This window comes from Talpa europaea, assembly GCF_964194135.1.
Source record: "Talpa europaea genome assembly, chromosome: 6".
Lineage (NCBI taxonomy): Eukaryota > Metazoa > Chordata > Mammalia > Eulipotyphla > Talpidae > Talpa > Talpa europaea.
In genome coordinates this window covers 92,779,429-92,795,941 of record NC_140072.1, presented here as the reverse complement: position 1 = coordinate 92,795,941, position 16,513 = coordinate 92,779,429, and the positions used below count along the sequence as shown (strand labels likewise).

General features: G+C 48.8%; 1 protein-coding gene across 1 annotated transcript; it reads left to right on the top strand.

Moving 5' to 3' along the window:
• Positions 1-9,312: 9,312 nt before the first annotated feature.
• On the top strand, positions 9,313-13,895 carry PDX1 (pancreatic and duodenal homeobox 1; the record flags this gene model as incomplete). Its single annotated transcript, XM_084234357.1, has 2 exons — positions 9,313-9,715; positions 13,462-13,895. 2 exons carry the CDS (start codon positions 9,313-9,315, stop codon positions 13,893-13,895), a joined length of 837 nt encoding a protein of 278 aa, XP_084090483.1.
• Between the last annotated feature and the right edge of the window lie 2,618 nt (positions 13,896-16,513).

Below are 16,513 nucleotides of genomic sequence, written 5' to 3'. Positions count from 1 at the left end.
ACAGCTGACATTCTGTTGAATAAAAAGAAGAAATAATATGTATAGAGTTAAAGATGCCAGTTCTTTTCCAGGTTTTAAAATGTTATGTCTAAGTGACTAAAAGGGGGCAAGGTTCATACCTGAGGCACTTTCTTTAGGAATTTTATCTAGTTAGAAACATTTTGTGAAAAATAATTTACTATCCAGAAAGTTTTCCTATTTCCAAGATAAAAAAGCCTGTTCTGCCATCCCGACAGGCAAAGACTGTTTAAGTTACTAGATTAACAATGTTGTCATTGATTCTATTATTTTTACTCCCCCTGATTCCCTGTAGTCTAAAGGGAGTTTGTCAGACCAAGAATGATTCTATAAAAAGGAGTAGTTGTTATTGTTGTAACTGGCCTCCTTGTGACAGATGGGATCCTAGTGTTTTCTCACTGCCCTTTACTCGGGAGCTAGGAGAACAGAAAGCAAACAACCAAGAAACCAACACACTCATAGTAATCTGGATTTCTCAGCGCTGAGCCAGAGCACTTGGAAATCAAATATTGGCCTCCTCCTGAATGCCCCTTTTAGCCCGCTGTTGTTAACCAGTTTAACATTCCCTTATCACATGCTCATGTGGGCAGAATTAAATGGAATTAGCTGCAAATTATATAAAATTCATTTACCTTTAAAGGAAGCTATTTAGTCATGTTCAGTGTAGAGAGAGTATAGCATTAAGACACAAGTTAATGGTACTGCCTGGAGATGAATCAATTTGCTTTGGTTTTATTGCCTCCCATTATTTGCCCTTATGTGTTAGCTACTGTGGCTGGAAATGCTCAGGTCAACTTTGCTGAGCCTACATTGGAGTCACATTAACATCCCAAGAAGACTCCCACTCTTCTACAGTGCTCAGTGGGAGTAAGCACAATAATAAAATAAGATCATGTTCATCCTTTCTAAAATCCTTAAACTGCACACTTGCACACACACACAGAGGTTTACATGTATATCTATATGTGTATATCTGTATGTGTATGTGCGTACATATGTGTGTATATATATACATTATATATATGCATATATATATATATATATACCACAATAATGGATATGTAAGAATGGAAGAAAAACCTATGGAAATATTCAGGATTTATATGTGTTTTATTCATGGGAAGATTTAATGTTTTCTGCACTGATTTAGGCATTTTTCCTTATACGTTCTCATTTAAAACTCACAACAACCTAATGATGTACTGACACATTTTTACTCATGCCTCAAGTTTGTTTGCTGAAAGTATGAGGCTCCAGATATCAAATAATATATAGCTTAAATGCTTGATGGTATTGTTACTCTCAATTCATCTTGTGCATAAGAATGATCTTGGGTGTGTTTAAAATGCAGATTCCTGAACCTCATCCTGACCCCCATGTTGTTGGTAGGTGTGGGGCTAGACTCAGAAATTTGCATTATTTATGCATACAAGAACTGGGGTACTGGCCAGAGGAGTTGGGTGTGAGGGGATTCACCAGAGACAGAGTAGGGAGCAGAGCAGGAGATCTACTGAAATACACTGCTGAGGGGGCGCAGCAGGTCAGACAGGAGAGCTCTGCTGCGCCATGTTGGTCACCTCCCTGGCCTGGGATCCAACTCATGCTGCAGTGACTGCAGATAGCTTCATAGTGCTGAGACTCTACCCCTTGCCCCACCAGGGAGGCCCAGTGATTTCAATATACATGGTACATGAATCACACTTCTAGAAACACTATGAATCCAAGCTATTTCATTGGTTAGTAGGAGTTTATAACTTGGTGGGCTTTCCCAAAAAGTAAATGTGTTTCTCCAGGTAACTGGAGAAAACAGACAAAGTAAAGGCATTCAAATACAGCTTCTCTCTGCACAATACACTGATAAGAGCTGTCTATCCTAGAAAGAATTACTAATGGGAAGGTTCAATGAAGTTAAGACCAGAGTCAAACAAGCAGCTTTTGCTTTAATCACTGCAGAATGAGGTACAGATCTACCCTGGGCAGTCCAGAATGGGGACCTTTCATGATACAGGTCTAGTTTGAAGCTGACTCCTTCAATTTTATTCCCCCAGATTTCTAATTTTAACACTTTAATATGGGTTTTAGCTTTGGGAGACATCCAGAGGACTCACTTTCATAGAGGTGTTCCTGCAACCTCATACAGAAGGTCAGGCTTGCACCTTCCTGACTGGAGACAACAGGAATGGAACTGGATTCTAGCCCTGCTTCAACCAGACACTTAAGTTCCCCCTCCTATCAAGCCATTTGAGGGCTTCCTCTGAGTTTATGACATTTGCAGCTATTCATCTCCAACCTGGACATGGCAGAACCGTGGAAAATCCAGTGAGAGTGGTCTCTGGTTATAAGACATAGCCGCAGTCCCCACCTACTGGGGTAGCTCAGGTCTTTTTAGCTGTGATCAGCTCACTCCCTTCAAGTCATCCAGATTTTCCTAAATATAGAAAGGGAGGTGTCCTGAGACACCCCTATAGCTGTTTCTCTCTGTGTGATGTACTGAGGTTGAATGGTTAGAGCTGGTGGTACCCAGCTCTCCCTAACCCCTCTATCCTCTTTAAGCAGGTCCCCACTTTGGGCATATTCTCCTAAAACACTGAGATCTGTGCACCCAGCACTGCCTCCTACTGTTCTGAATATACCTTTCCAGGCCAACCTACATGGGAATGTCTTGAGGCATGGGTTTATGGCGGTAACTCCAAAATTCTTTTGAATGCAGTACTGACCAAAAGTGAATTGCTCGTAGGTGCATTAAAAGCGATGCTAAAGAAGAAAGGAAGAGATGACCGTTTATCAGGTATCTATAAAGTGCCAAGAACATTTTGTCTCATTGAATTCTCACAAAAACAAATGTTAAAACATCCTTTGTGCAATTTTATTATTCAGCATCTCTGTAGTCCTAACTCCTCTAAGCATCACATCTGAAAATTTGAGGTCCATGCCTTCTAGAGATTTCTAAATAAGGCAGATGAAGGCAGAGCACTAGCATCTGCCCTAGAAATCGCTCTCCAAGTTAACTTTTCTCCACTAATCAACATTCCTGATGGGTTCTACTGACCACCACATTATTTTCTAGATGTTTCCAAGTAGATAGTTAAATGTCCTTCAGTGTTTCCAAGGATCAAGCCAGGCTTCTGGTCTATGATTTTCTCTAATCCACCTTTGCCTATGCTGAAAAAATCAGCAGTGTGAAATGATTTATTACTTAAGAGTGTCACATATTAAGAGGATGCACAAATGTAGATTCTATAGATTTGAGTATTGAGTATTGTAGAATTTTTCTGGCAGAAAGCCATGAAATATCCTATTCTTTAAAAATTACACTATAAAAAATGTAGTATGATAATTTTCCAACAGGAAGAAGTACCTTTTATTAAATCACACAAAAGTTCCATAAGGATCAGTGGTGACACTGCTGAAAATTGTAACTCATACAGTAAATTAAACATTTGTGTCCTCCTTCCACTTCAAATGTTGAAATCTCCTAATCCCCATTAAGAAGGTATTTGAAGATAGGGACTTTGGGAGATGCATAAGTATGGTGCCTTTTGTATGCGGTCAGAACCTTTATAAAAGAGACCCCAAACCCTTCCTATGAACTAGGAAGTCAGTACTCACAAGACCCTGAATCTGCTTGTACCTTAATCATTATTCCCAGTTTCTACACTCTGAGAAAGAAAGTTTTTTGTTTATAAACCAAAACATAAATAAATTTCTAGATTTCTTGATTTCCTGCTACATAGCAGCGAGTATAGTGTCATGGCCAAGAGAATGGATTCTAAGCACAGACCACTTCAGCTTGGGTCTAGGTTCTCCCACTTTACTAGATGTGTGCTTCTGGGCAAGTTACTTAAGACCTCTATTTCTTAAGGCCTCAGTTTCTTCCCTCACAAAACAGCAATAATACCTCACTGGATTTTAGTGAGGATTGATATATGCAAAATTCTTGAAACAGTGCCTGGCTCGCTGTTTGCTGCTATTAACCTATAGTATACTTAATGGGGCAGTACTGTTGGTTCTATTTTATAAATGAGGGCAGGGAGGACCAGTGGAATTATACATAGAACTTGCCAAGAGACACCTAACTTGTGCACAGCACAGACAGAATTGGAAGATGAACGTGTGCAGATCCTAGGAGTTTTCCACTGCACACCAAAGCCAGAACAGAGACTTACTATTGAGTTTTTGTCATTCATAGCGATTGCAGGTCTAGCCCGCACAACGTGTGCTAAATAAGTGTTTGCTGAATAAATATTATTGAAAATATCCATCCTTCTGACCAGTAAACCATGAAAGGCAGGATAGTTCAGGAAGGTAGCTGGAGTGAACCGGAAGTATAGGTTAAGCCTCTCTAGGCTCCAGCAGGAACCTAGAGGTAAGAAAAGGTTCCCAGGAGAACAAAGGATTAGTCACAGGAAATGGTGATGGGGGAGGGGGTGGGGAGCAAAGAAAATTAATTTCAAAGCAAGCAAGGAGCTGGTTATCCAGGGCTAAAATGAGAAGAGAATGGCAAGGGCTGGATTCTAGAGACTGCATGCCTCTCTGGATGATGGAACAGAGATGGAGCCGGGTAAGACTGGGCAAAAGGATGGGTCCAGAAGGCTGACGCGAACCCCAGGGGTGCTGGGAAGAGGCAAGCAAGGGGCTTAGATCCTTTGATATCTCAATTTCCTTTAACACTTTTCCTTTCAGCTGCAAAATAAACAGAGAGCCTCAGAAGGATTAAACAAAAAAGTGGGAAGGAAGTTTGGTTGGGGGGGATGTGTCACTCTTGGGGAGCAAGAACTAAGCAGTGAGCCAGAGAGCTGTGCACTGTCCTGGGGTTACACAGCCTCAGGGGTAGCCCTTACTGCTCGTCCATCACGGTAGAATTAGCAGTAGAGGACAACGCAGTTGTCCAGTTAAATTGAATTCTTAGGCCGTGCTTACCTGCCCCGCTGTGGTGGGGAGGGGCTGAATTCTCCGGAAAATAATTTCAACATCATTTATTTTGCTGGCTTGTTTTGCCCTCGGAATCCATAGGAAGACTTTAAAGCAAAGTCTGACATAGTCTCCTGAATCAGTTGGCTTTTTCCAAGATGCTTCCAGACAGAAAGTGCCAGACAGAAAGTCTGGAAGGAGAAAACCATTTTCCCTGGGGGCACTAAAACAACGGCCTGCAACCAGTGCCCACAGAAGAAAATGGTCCCGTAGAGAAACTCAAAGTAAATCAAAGGCGGAGTGATCTCCTGAGCGACCTGGTACCCTACCGTTTGTTTTCATTTTTCACCTCAGGAGATAGTCTAATTTTATTTTGAACTGCAAATGAGAAAAACTAACGTGCTCTCATCACTTAAATTCCATGCAAATTCATTGTGAACACATCCTTGCAACTAAGTGAGGCTCACCTCTTTTTGTTTTGCTTTGTCTTTCCTTTATAATGGATACAATGGCTTCAAACTACTTATTCTTAGCGAGCAACGTTCAGCCCTTGCCCTGTCTGCGATTCCACCGAGAAGACTCAGCCACCTTCCAAGAACAAGGTAGCCTGTGTTCCCAGGCGGCCAGCCGCGGCTCAGGAAGGAACCGGGCAAGAGGACCGGCCAGGACCTCCAGTATCAGCGAGGGCTATCAGGACGTCCTGCTAATAAACGACTTTTTCACTGTCCACACTATAATTGGTTTACAGCCTTTTTTGTTTATTTATCCATAAGAGCTGTTAAATGACTCGGGAAGGCGCGGGCCTAATGGCTCGGTATCGCTCCCCAGCCTGTGGGAGGCAGAGGGGCGCGGGAGACAGCGGGGGATGCCGAGCGGAAACGCATTTCACCTGTAATGGACTTGGCTGCTTTATGGTACCAGGAGCCATAGCCACCCAAGAAACACAACACGTGGCCTTGCTCGGCGGAGGGGTCAGCGGGGTGTGCAGCTTTTTATTTGGATGTGCGTTATAACGAGCCGAACCAAAAATCCTGTTCGTTTTCTCCCACTTAATAATAATCACAGCAGTGAGTGGCTATTTGACCTTTGCTTCCCGGGTCTCGTCTTCCTGGAGCGGGCTCCCGAAAATGCTGATTGTGAAAGCGTGGCCCTGCCTCCAGTGGACGCCGTGGGCAGCCTGCTCCCCCATTTTTCTGTTCAGCTGGGGGTTGTCAGGTTTTTGCAGCCAGAGCGGTGGGCGGATTTGCTTTCTGCTGAGGCCCTCTTTTCCTTCTGCGGAGCCTAGCGAAAATATTAAATGCGAGCAAATGAAGCATCGAAATGGAGACCAATTTACAGAAATGTGCAATTAGACCAGAAGTGCAAAGTAAACACTCTGGGTCGGGGTGGCAGTTGAGGCGTGGAGGAGGCGACGGAGGACCTCGGCCGAGTCCGAGAGGGGGGTGTTGTGGCAGAGACGTGGGGGGAAGGAGGAGCGGGCAGAAGAAATGAGGGAGGGGGGAAGTGGCGATCTTTGTCCCAAGACTACGCGCTGCCTGCTCATAACCGCGTCGCCAAGTCAACCCGTGGCGACCTGGCGGATTATCTCCGAGGGTCAACACGCCGCGACCGGGCAACCCCGCTCAGGCCCTGCCCTCCTGATCGATGTGGTCACTAGCGGCCAGGGCGATAGCGCCCGGTCCTCCGCGGCCGCACGAACAATGGACTCATTGATGCGGCATGCAGAGATTAGGTACGCGGGTCCCACGGCCCTTCACTCCCCCAGGACCACAGGTGGCCCTTTTCCCTGAAGAAATCGCCACTCTGCCCCGACCCTCTGGTCTTCCTTCAGTCTGCCTTTGGGTGAGAGCCGGCCAGCGATAAGCCCCTGAGCAGCTCTGGTTCCCAGACTCGCAAAGACCCTTGGGTGCCCAGGGCGCATCTATGCGCGCGTCTTGAGACCTCACCAACATTTCAAAAGAGAAGGAAAATTCAGACAACTCCAAATTCTCAGCTGACTTCAAAATTCATTTATTTATGCATACAAGAGCTTGGGTACAGTCCAGAGGTGTGGGGGGGGGTGGTGAAAGGATTCACCAGAGACAGAGTGGGGAACAGAACTGGCGGATAGACTGAAGTACACTGCTGAGGGGAGCAGCCAGACAGACAGGAGAGGGCTGCTGCACTACGGCGGGCTGCTCCCCAGCGGAGAGGGGATCCAACTCGTGCAGACAGTCTCATAGGTTGAGTCCCAATCCTTTGTGCCACCAGGGAGGCCCCAGCTGACTTTGTTTTTTTAATGAAAATGAAGACATTTCAGGGCATTTGGGTTGTTTCCAGGTTTTACCTATTGTAAATAGTGCTGCAATAAACATGGGTGTACAGGTGTTCTTTTGAATCAATGTTTTTGTGTCCTTTGGGTAGATCCCTAGTAGTGGGATTGCTGGGCCATATGGTTGTATGGTAGCTCCATTTTATAGATGACTGGATCAAGAGGATGTGGTACATATACACAATGGAATATTATTCAGCATTAAAAAAGATAAACTCATGCCATTCGCAGCAACGTGGATGGAGCTAAAAGGAATTATGCTCAGTGAAATAAGCCAGAAGGAAAAAGGAAAAATATCAGATGGTTTCACTTATAGCAGGAATATAGGGGAACCAGATAAGACATCAGTGTAAAAAAATAATAATAACAGTACAAAACACAACAAAGCAAAAACAGACAATTATAAACCAGAGACATAATGCAGGGGAGGAGGAGGGAGAGAGATCAGAGGGAGGGAGGAAAGAGCACAGGGGACTGTGGTGATGGTGCACGGGTGCCTTGGGGAAGGAAATTCTATGGGGACTCAACCTGAGGGGGTGGGGGGAGCAAATATTGTTTAAAAAAATTTAAAAAGTCAATTGTATAAAATGTCAATTGTACAAAAAAAACTGAACTAGAGTTTTAGATAAAAGTTCTTTCATATGTGAAAAAAAATGAAGACATTTCAGAGTAGCTCATTCAATCCATACTCATTTAATGCAAATATTTCCACTAGGAGAAAATATATTAAAATCTACCTGGCAAAGGACCGGCTGTAGTTTGTAGTTTAGGAAAGTCAGGTTGCAGTGATTTCCTGCAGGGGTAATCAGGCGCTGGTTCATTGTGATTCACCCTCCCTCTTGCAGAAACTTTTCAGCAAAGCTGTCCAGTTTTTGTACACTCCCTCCCCTTTGTGGTTGAGGAATATGATCATATTGGCAGAACCAGGTGGAGGCTGTGCTAGATATCCAGGGCAGGTGGGTGGACAGAGATGTGCAGACTCAGGTCAGAGGTAGGAGGCCACTGCCACCCTAGATAGTCCATACCATGGGGTCCAAAAAGCAGTCTATTTGAGACCGCAGAGTGCGCAGAAGTTGCCGAGTGGGTGGAAACTTCCAAGGATTGGCATTGCCATGAATGCAGCTGTTGTGTTTCTTAACACTACTTTTCTCTCTCCTCTTTGCTCTATTTCAATCACACACAGTAGTGGACATTCTCCAGTTGACGGTGGAGAGCCATCAAGAATCTGGAAATCCAATGTCAACCCTCCCCTTTCATCTCCCAACCACAAGAGGGGATGCTACTTCTTTTCACCCTTGCTAGAGTTGGTCAAAAAGCCCCAATTTCTTAAAATCAAAACTAATAATGTCCTCCAATTTAAAAATAAAAGCCACTGTAAATGCTTATGATGTTCCCATTTGCACTCCAGAAATTTCAGCTCAGCCACAGAAAAAAAACATAAGGAATGCTGGATCTTTGTGTATTAGATCACTAACATGATTGGTGGTTGTGTACATATGTCATAAATAAAATAGAACCAACAATTTCTGACTTGCAGAGACGGGATCTGCAAACTTTTGTAACCGCATTCTCTGACAGCTAAAAGAAAGTTGGTACACAAACTCGATATGTCTATATTTATAAATTATATTACACAACAAGCATATTATGTGCATTGTCAAACATACAAGGAAAATAAATCTTTAAAGTGCCATGAACATTTTTCTATAAATGAATAGTTCTAATATTTTCCTGCAGGCCTCCCTTTGGCGATTACTACCAGCTCTCCAAGTGCGTCCAGTAAACTCAGCTGGGGGAGAAAATTGAAGCAAATGCAGGTGCTCCTAGCTACCTGGGCCTTGCTTCTTAAAGCAGGCAGCCAAGCCAATAATGGCTCCAGGCTGAGCCACGTGGGGCACCGGGGAGCCTATGGCGCTGCGACCAGCCGGCCAGTCCCCGTGGTCCGCGGGTTCCCTGGGCGAGCTGAGCGGAGCTGTCAAAGCGAGCTGGGGTGGCGCCAGGAGCAGGAGCGCCGCACAGCCCCAAGTCCCGGGCTCCAGTTCCCTACGGGTCCCCAAGCCGGGGCGGCAGCCATGAACGGCGAGGAGCAGTACTACGCCGCTACGCAGCTCTACAAGGACCCGTGCGCCTTCCAGCGGGGCCCAGCGCCGGAGTTCAGCGCCAGTCCCCCGGCTTGCCTGTACATGGGCCGCCAGCCCCCGCCACCGCCGCCCCCCTTCCCCAGCGCCCTGGGCCCGCTCGAGCAGGGCAGCCCCCCGGACATCTCCCCATACGAGGTGCCCCCCCTGGCCGACGACCCCACGGTGGCGCACCTCCACCACCACCTGCCTGCCCAGCTCGCGCTCCCTCCCGCGCCCGCCGGGCCCTTCCCGGATGGAGTCGAGTCCGGGCCCCTAGAGGAGCCCAGTCGCGTCCAGCTGCCCTTCCCGTGGATGAAATCTACCAAGGCTCACGCGTGGAAAGGCCAGTGGGCAGGTAAGCCTGGATCCACGCCCCCTTTGTCCCCTAGCGCTTCCCAGGACCCTCTTCCAGTTGGCGCTCCCAGCCCCTGAGGATAACCCGGGGTCCGAATAAACGATGCAGAAAGCCACCGAGGCCATCCTGCCCGGCAACACGTCTCCAGTCCAGTTGAATCCGTTGCTCCCACTCAGCTCTCCTTCCTCCAGCTTCCAACCCTCTACCCTGAGTTGCAGGACCCCCTGATGTCAGGGTGGCTCCCTGGTGAGGTCCAGGCACCAGACCCTCGAGCGCCTTCTCAGGGGAGGAGCCGCCAGCCCAGGACACCTGAGAGTAGAGGAAGCTTATTTAGGACTTGTGATGCCTCTAATCCGGGTTTGGGGCGCTCCTTCGTTGTCTCGGGGCCCCTTTTGCCCTGAGGTAGCCCAGGCGGCTTCACTTGAGAAGAGCAGGCCGTCCCCGGAGGCCCAGGAGATGCAGAAAAGCGGGGAAGGGAAATCGCACCTCACTCTGCAAAGGGGTCCGGCAGCGAGGGAAGAAGCCCCGGGCGCGGGCCTCTCGGCCAGGTGGAGCGCTGGCCCCGCAGCCTCCGCGTCCGGCCGCTGAGAGAGGCCGCTGCGATTCGAGTTTATTTTTGACCAAGCAAAAGCGTTTGAAGCCGCAACCCGTGCGGCCTCCTAGCGAGGGAGGTTCAAGGAGACACCCCGGCTGCACACGCGGCGGGAGCCTCGCGTGCCGACCCTAGTGCGGGCTCGGAACGGAAGGTCTCCCCCGATCCCGGGGCGCAGGGCCCGGCAGCCCCCCGGCGCCTTCCCCGCCCGGGGCTGGAAGCGAGTTCCGGCGCGGCCTGTGCGGCCGCCGCTGCGGTGCCACCGCTTCCGCGCGCGGCCACCTCTGGCCGCACCTGCGCCACAAATAGCTGTTCTTTCCCTGGCATCTGACAGCCATGAGTGGGGGAAAGACACTCGAGCTGGCGCGCTCCGAGAACTCTCGGCTCTCCTTACCGCCGACCCTGCCTGACACAAATTCGGGGGCAGCCAAGAGGGGGCTTTGGGGGGTGAGGGTGTTCCCAGCTGGCGTAGAGCATGCGGGTCGCCCCTCACTGGTTGACTTTCCCGTGAAGGTCGGTGAGGACTGGAGAGATCCTGAGGCAGGACAGGACCCAGTGGTCCCCACCTCCGGCGAAACCCGGAGACCAAGGGGACGGAGATGCTTGCGAGGCGCTCTGGGTACTCATCGAGCCCGCGCATGTCTCGGACCAAAGGCCTTAGAGGCCAGGGAAATGCAGGGGTCTTGGAAGGGGAAGAACAGAGTCACCCCCCTGGGGCTGTTAGTCTCGGTCATTAGTTTCCCGCCTTGCCTCCGTGGCTCTCTTCCCGCACGGCGCAGGGGACTTGCATTTGGGGCACTCGGGTCCTCCTCACGGTTTCCTCGGGGGACAAAAAAAGTCAAGGAAGGCCCTAAAAATGGTTTTCTGAATGGAAGTAAGTTCCTAACCTACCATAGTGGGGTGTGACCCATGCTATGGTGGAACTCTGGCTTGAGCGGATCCAAGGAGCCAGAAAGTAAAACCCAAGAAAATCGACACGGTTGCCGAGATGGAGGGACTCTGGAAGGAAACATCCTCTGGCTGGAAACTCACAGGGACAGGCCTTTTCCACTGCGCTCTGACCCCTTGGAAGCTCAGGCCTGAAGAAAGGCGGGTACCACCTCCCTTCTCCTGAAAGTAGGGTGCTGGGTGTGCTGCGACCCACCTCTTATCTGCAAATGTTCGAAGGAACCGGGCCTCAAGGGCGCTTGAGCCTTACTGCCTGTTCCTAGAGGGGTTTTGCGTCCCTGGGAAGAGTGCAGTGATGAAAGGGGCTTTGTTTTGCAGCGCAGATATGAATACTAATAACAGGGATTTCTGAAAGTGGAACTGCATCAATCTCACTAGCCCACTCTCCCCTAACCCAGCTCACCCAGTGCCATAGGAAAGGCCTAATCCGGGAGCCCCAGACATCTTCTTATCAGGGTGCAAGTTCCCTGGGGCAGCAGACCCCACAGAACTTCTGGAAGTCTGCCAGAATGACTGGAGTCCAGAGAGGTTGTGGGTTGAATTTAAGAACTTTGGAGGACATTTTACAATATTACTGTAAGTTTATCTCTGAGACCAAGGAAGGCCTGTAAGTGTAAGGCATGGAGATTCCACTCCTCACTGCTCTCCCAAGGAACAGTACTCTGTTTTCTTAGATCTGAACCTCTCTGCCTTGGTTTCTAGACCCCTCCTTTGCACCTGGATGGGTGGGGAGAACCCTAGTGGATTAATCCTTCCCCTAAATCTGCTCACTAGTTTTTCATCTCCCTGAGGCTTAGCCAACTGTCTCGGGAGAAATGCCCCATATCTCTGCCCTAGAGAAGCTTACTTAGGCCCCTTGCCCAAGTACTGGTGGAACTTGCGGTATCCACACACCAGATGCAGTGAATATATTGCACAGAAAGGAAAAGATCCTGACCTCAACTGCAAACACCTGCATGTAGCACTGATCTGCCCAGCCGGGCTGGATGGGTTGCTTCCTGGACTGGCCTTGAAGCTAGGAGACCTAAGCCCTAGACCTCACCACTATACCCTCCTTCAAAGGGTTCCCATTTTCTCAGTGGGGTTCAGCACTCTGCTCCCCCAGTTGCCATCAGCCTCCTCTGACCCTCCCCAATCTCTCCTATTCACTTTTGACTGTATTTGGGATGGATGGCACAGAGACCTGGGCTGCCAGTGACATTTCCCGGAGTTCAGAATAGTTTCCCTTCTCCTCAAGGGCAGGGGCCCCTCCACTGCGGTTAAAATGACAATTACAGAGAATTCACCTGCTCTCAAGTTGGGGATGGTTACAATATAGAGAGATAATATATGACTAGATATAACAATATATCATAACCTCGGGACTTTTTACTAGCTGAAGGTTTTTCAAATTGAGGTTTGCAGCTGATCAGTCCATCAACATGTCAATTTACTGGGTTGAGACCAGCTTTTATGAAATCATTAAGAATAGGTAAAATTAGATAGCATCACACCTGATAAAGTTTGGTTTTATGTCCTGATTTTTTGTGTGTGTTGGTTATATAGCTGTGTGTAGACTGGATGGAGATCTGGAAAGTATTTCTTACTGTGGATTTTTTTAAGCCCGGTACACAAGGCATGGTATTGTCTTGGTAGAATCCATTGGCTTTCTATATCTATTATGTGCACTTTATTTTTTAAAAAGATTTATTTATTTATACAAGAACTGGGATACCGGTCAGAGGCGCGGGAGGGTGAGAGAATTCACCAGAGACAGAGCGGGGAGCAGAACAGGCAGACAGACCGAAGACACTGCTGAGAGGAGCAGCGGGCAAGGCAGGAGAGTTCTACTGTGCCATGTGGGTTTCTCCCAGGCCGGGGCTCGAACTCCTGCTGCAGTGGCTGAGGATAGCTTCATAAGTTGCATCTCAAGCCCTTGAGCCACCAGGGAGGCCCTATTATGTGCAGTTTAATCAGCACCAACCCAAACATCAGTTAAGTGAATTCACTCAAGAGCCACTCTGACAGAATTCAGATTGACCTCCAAGAAAATGCAGCTTTTCCTGGGGAAGGTTACCTGCGCCCAGCCTGGCTTTCGGGGGGTAAGGGTCTGGGATGGCGGTGGGTGTGGCTGGGGGGCGGAGCTCCTAGGATCCTGCTGCACTGGTGGTGGCAGAGAGAAGATCCAGGGGTCGGGGACCACACTTACTTGCTGTATCACCTACAGGCGGCGCCTACGCAGCAGAGCCAGAGGAGAACAAGCGGACGCGCACTGCCTACACTCGCGCGCAGCTGCTGGAGCTGGAGAAGGAGTTCCTATTCAATAAATACATCTCTCGGCCACGCCGAGTGGAGCTGGCCGTCATGCTGAACTTGACCGAGAGACACATCAAGATCTGGTTCCAGAACCGCCGCATGAAGTGGAAAAAGGAGGAGGACAAGAAGCGCGGCTGTGGGACAGCGGTCGGGGGTGGAAACACGGAGCCGGAGCAGGACTGCGCGGTGACCTCGGGCGAGGAGTTGATGGCACTGCCGCCGCCCCAGGGGGGTGCTGTGCCGCCTGCGGTCGCCGCCGCTCGAGAGGGCCGCCTGCCTCCCAGCCTCAGCAAGTCCCCCAAGCCCTCCAGCGTCGCGCCCCTGCTGCCGCAGGAATCCCGGTGAGAGATGGGAGCTCCTCCCTGCCCTGCGGCTTCAGTCACTCCAGAAGGAGGGAGGAGCGGGCCTAGGACCTTGGATGTGGACCACCGGGCCTGGCAGTTCGTTGCAGAGGGGAATGGCCCGGCCCACACCAGATGGGAGGGGAGGAGCTCTCAGGCTTCGGTTCCAGGAGGCCTGGGGGTTGGGGGGAGTCGCTGGCAGGCCTTCCAAAAGAAGAGAGTTTTCTGTAATATGTGGGGTCTCTTCTGGTGATGTTGTTGGATTGGCCACCTTGTCTGCTGTTGGGCAGCTCCCAGTACTCTGGAAGCCTAAACCACTTTAGGGAAGCCAACTCTTCAAAAGACAACAAAAGCTGTACAGATTGGGGTGCTCCCCAGCACACAAGCAGGAAGGAGTGCCTTTATCTACCCAGAAACAGCCATTTCTACACTGGGCTGCCTCATTGCATTTAGATATATCAATATTTGAAAGGTAATGCCTAAAATTACAAAGATCCAGTGAAATCGCTGTGTGTGGAATAGAATAATTCCTCCTCTACCCTTTCTTTTCCAATCCTTTTAGAACACCCATATACTTGTACTTCAACCTGCACATCTTTGCTCTGAAGAAGGGAACATCTTGCTAGGGTTGCTGGGCAAAGAGCAGGGTTTGGGGTGGGGTGTAAGGGCAGAGTCCTTGTGCACCCCATTGGTGGGTCCTATGCTTCCAGAGAAAACTAGGGGAGATGGCCTGGAGTAAGGAACTTACAGAAGATAGGCTCCTGAGTCATCACTATACTGAAGATATTTGGACCTTTTTATTTAGGGTGTGGATTTAGTTCTTGGTTACAGGGCAGGAGAAGCTCACACAAGAGCTCTTGGCTTGCCGTGTGGAAGGCAAGCGGCTTGGTCTGTCCCACACTGAGAACTGTTCCCAGAGCCAGTGTGATTTTCACATCTCTAGAAATGATGAAAATATCTGTGTTTGGGAGATTTGGAAAACTGTTTGTTTTTATTTAAAGTTTTAAATTACCTAAAAATTCTTCACAAACAGGTCTGTGGTTTCCCTGGTGGGTTCCTCATTTCAGGGTCTGGGCCTTGTGGGAAAACACCTAATAAATATGGATAATATGGAAAGATGAAAACTGGTTTCCCTCCCTTTGTATTAAACCTCTTGTGGTGTAATGATTCCATTTCATTTTAAACATTAAAGCAATATTTATTTTAGGGGTACTAGCCATACATGAGTTTTGGGTCGGGCAGGGTATGAGTGGGTGAATTTTCGGCTTTGTTTTGTTTCGGTTTTAACTTAAGAGTCACTTTTTACCATGACTTTGTTAGGCAATTAAGCCCAGAGGCATGGGGCATTGGGTGCCTCTAGCTAGCACTTGTAGGTCGGCCTGCGGTGGCCTGGTGCTGGCGTGGTGTCCCCTTTCTCACAAACTGGTGGTCTCCAGTGAGGTCTTTTTCTGTGATTTTTGGGAAGGAACTCTAGCTTTGGATGTCTCTCCCCAAGAGCTCCAGGGCCAAGCATCTCCTGCATCAGGGACAAACAGGTCCTGAGTAGGTGGGTTTTCAACCCCTGAGGCCACCACACTCCTCTGTGGACTCCGGTGGTGCACCCGAAGGCACCTGCTGAGTGCAGACCCCATTCTAAGTGATCGGCTCACCCCCACTAGTCGCTACTGTAGTCTTTTGCAAAGAGATGCAGGACCTGATTTTGTTTTGTTGTTGGCTTGCCTGTCTTTTGAGAGAAAAATCGAATAATAATACCTCTCAAGAAAGTAAGGATCAGGGCCTCCCCGGTGGCACAGCGGGTTGAGTGCAGCGCTAGCGCTGTGAAGCTGTCCATAGCCCCTGCAGTGCGGGTTTGATTCCCAGCCAGCCAGAGAGATGCCCACAGGGCCCTGCAGGCCCCTCCTGTCTTGCCCACCCACTGCTCCCCTCAGCAGTGTTTTTGATCCCTCTACCTGTTCTGCTCCCCACTCTGTCTCTGGTGAATTCTCCCATCCTCCCGCACCTCTGGCCTGAACCCCGGTTCTTGTATAAATAAAAAATAAATCTTAACAAGAAAAAAGAAAATAAGGTTCAGAACGGACAACTTTCTAATTAATGGGACTTCTCGTGGGCGTACCCTTACCCTGCAGTCTCTGCTCACCCTCCTGGGCTGTGGACTCTAGCAAACCTGTGTTCCAGCCTGGGTCCCTGAAACGCTGGTCGATGAGCTTGATAAAATTATTCAACTTAACTGCACCAGTTTCTGCAAGTGGAAAGTGGAGGTAAATACTACCTCACAGAGTTGTGAGATTTAAACCAAAGAATATGACTGAAACGTTTTATTCAGTAGCAGGGAAGCAGTTATCCCTCTGCAAATATTAGCTATTGTTTATGGCCACCATCATTTTCGGAAGGCACCGTGGAGCTGCTGCAGCCATGAGCCGGCTGCTCTCCTGCCCTCGCCTTTGACAAATGCACTGTGGATCTGACTTGTTCATATATTCACTAATCTTTGCTGAACAGTTCCCACTTATACGGAGCCCTTTCTCATAAATAAGTTTCTTTGATTTCCCACAGCAGCCTTCAGCAGGTAAGTGAGACTGTCTCCATATGATGCGCTGGGAGACTGATGCTGAGGGATTGGAG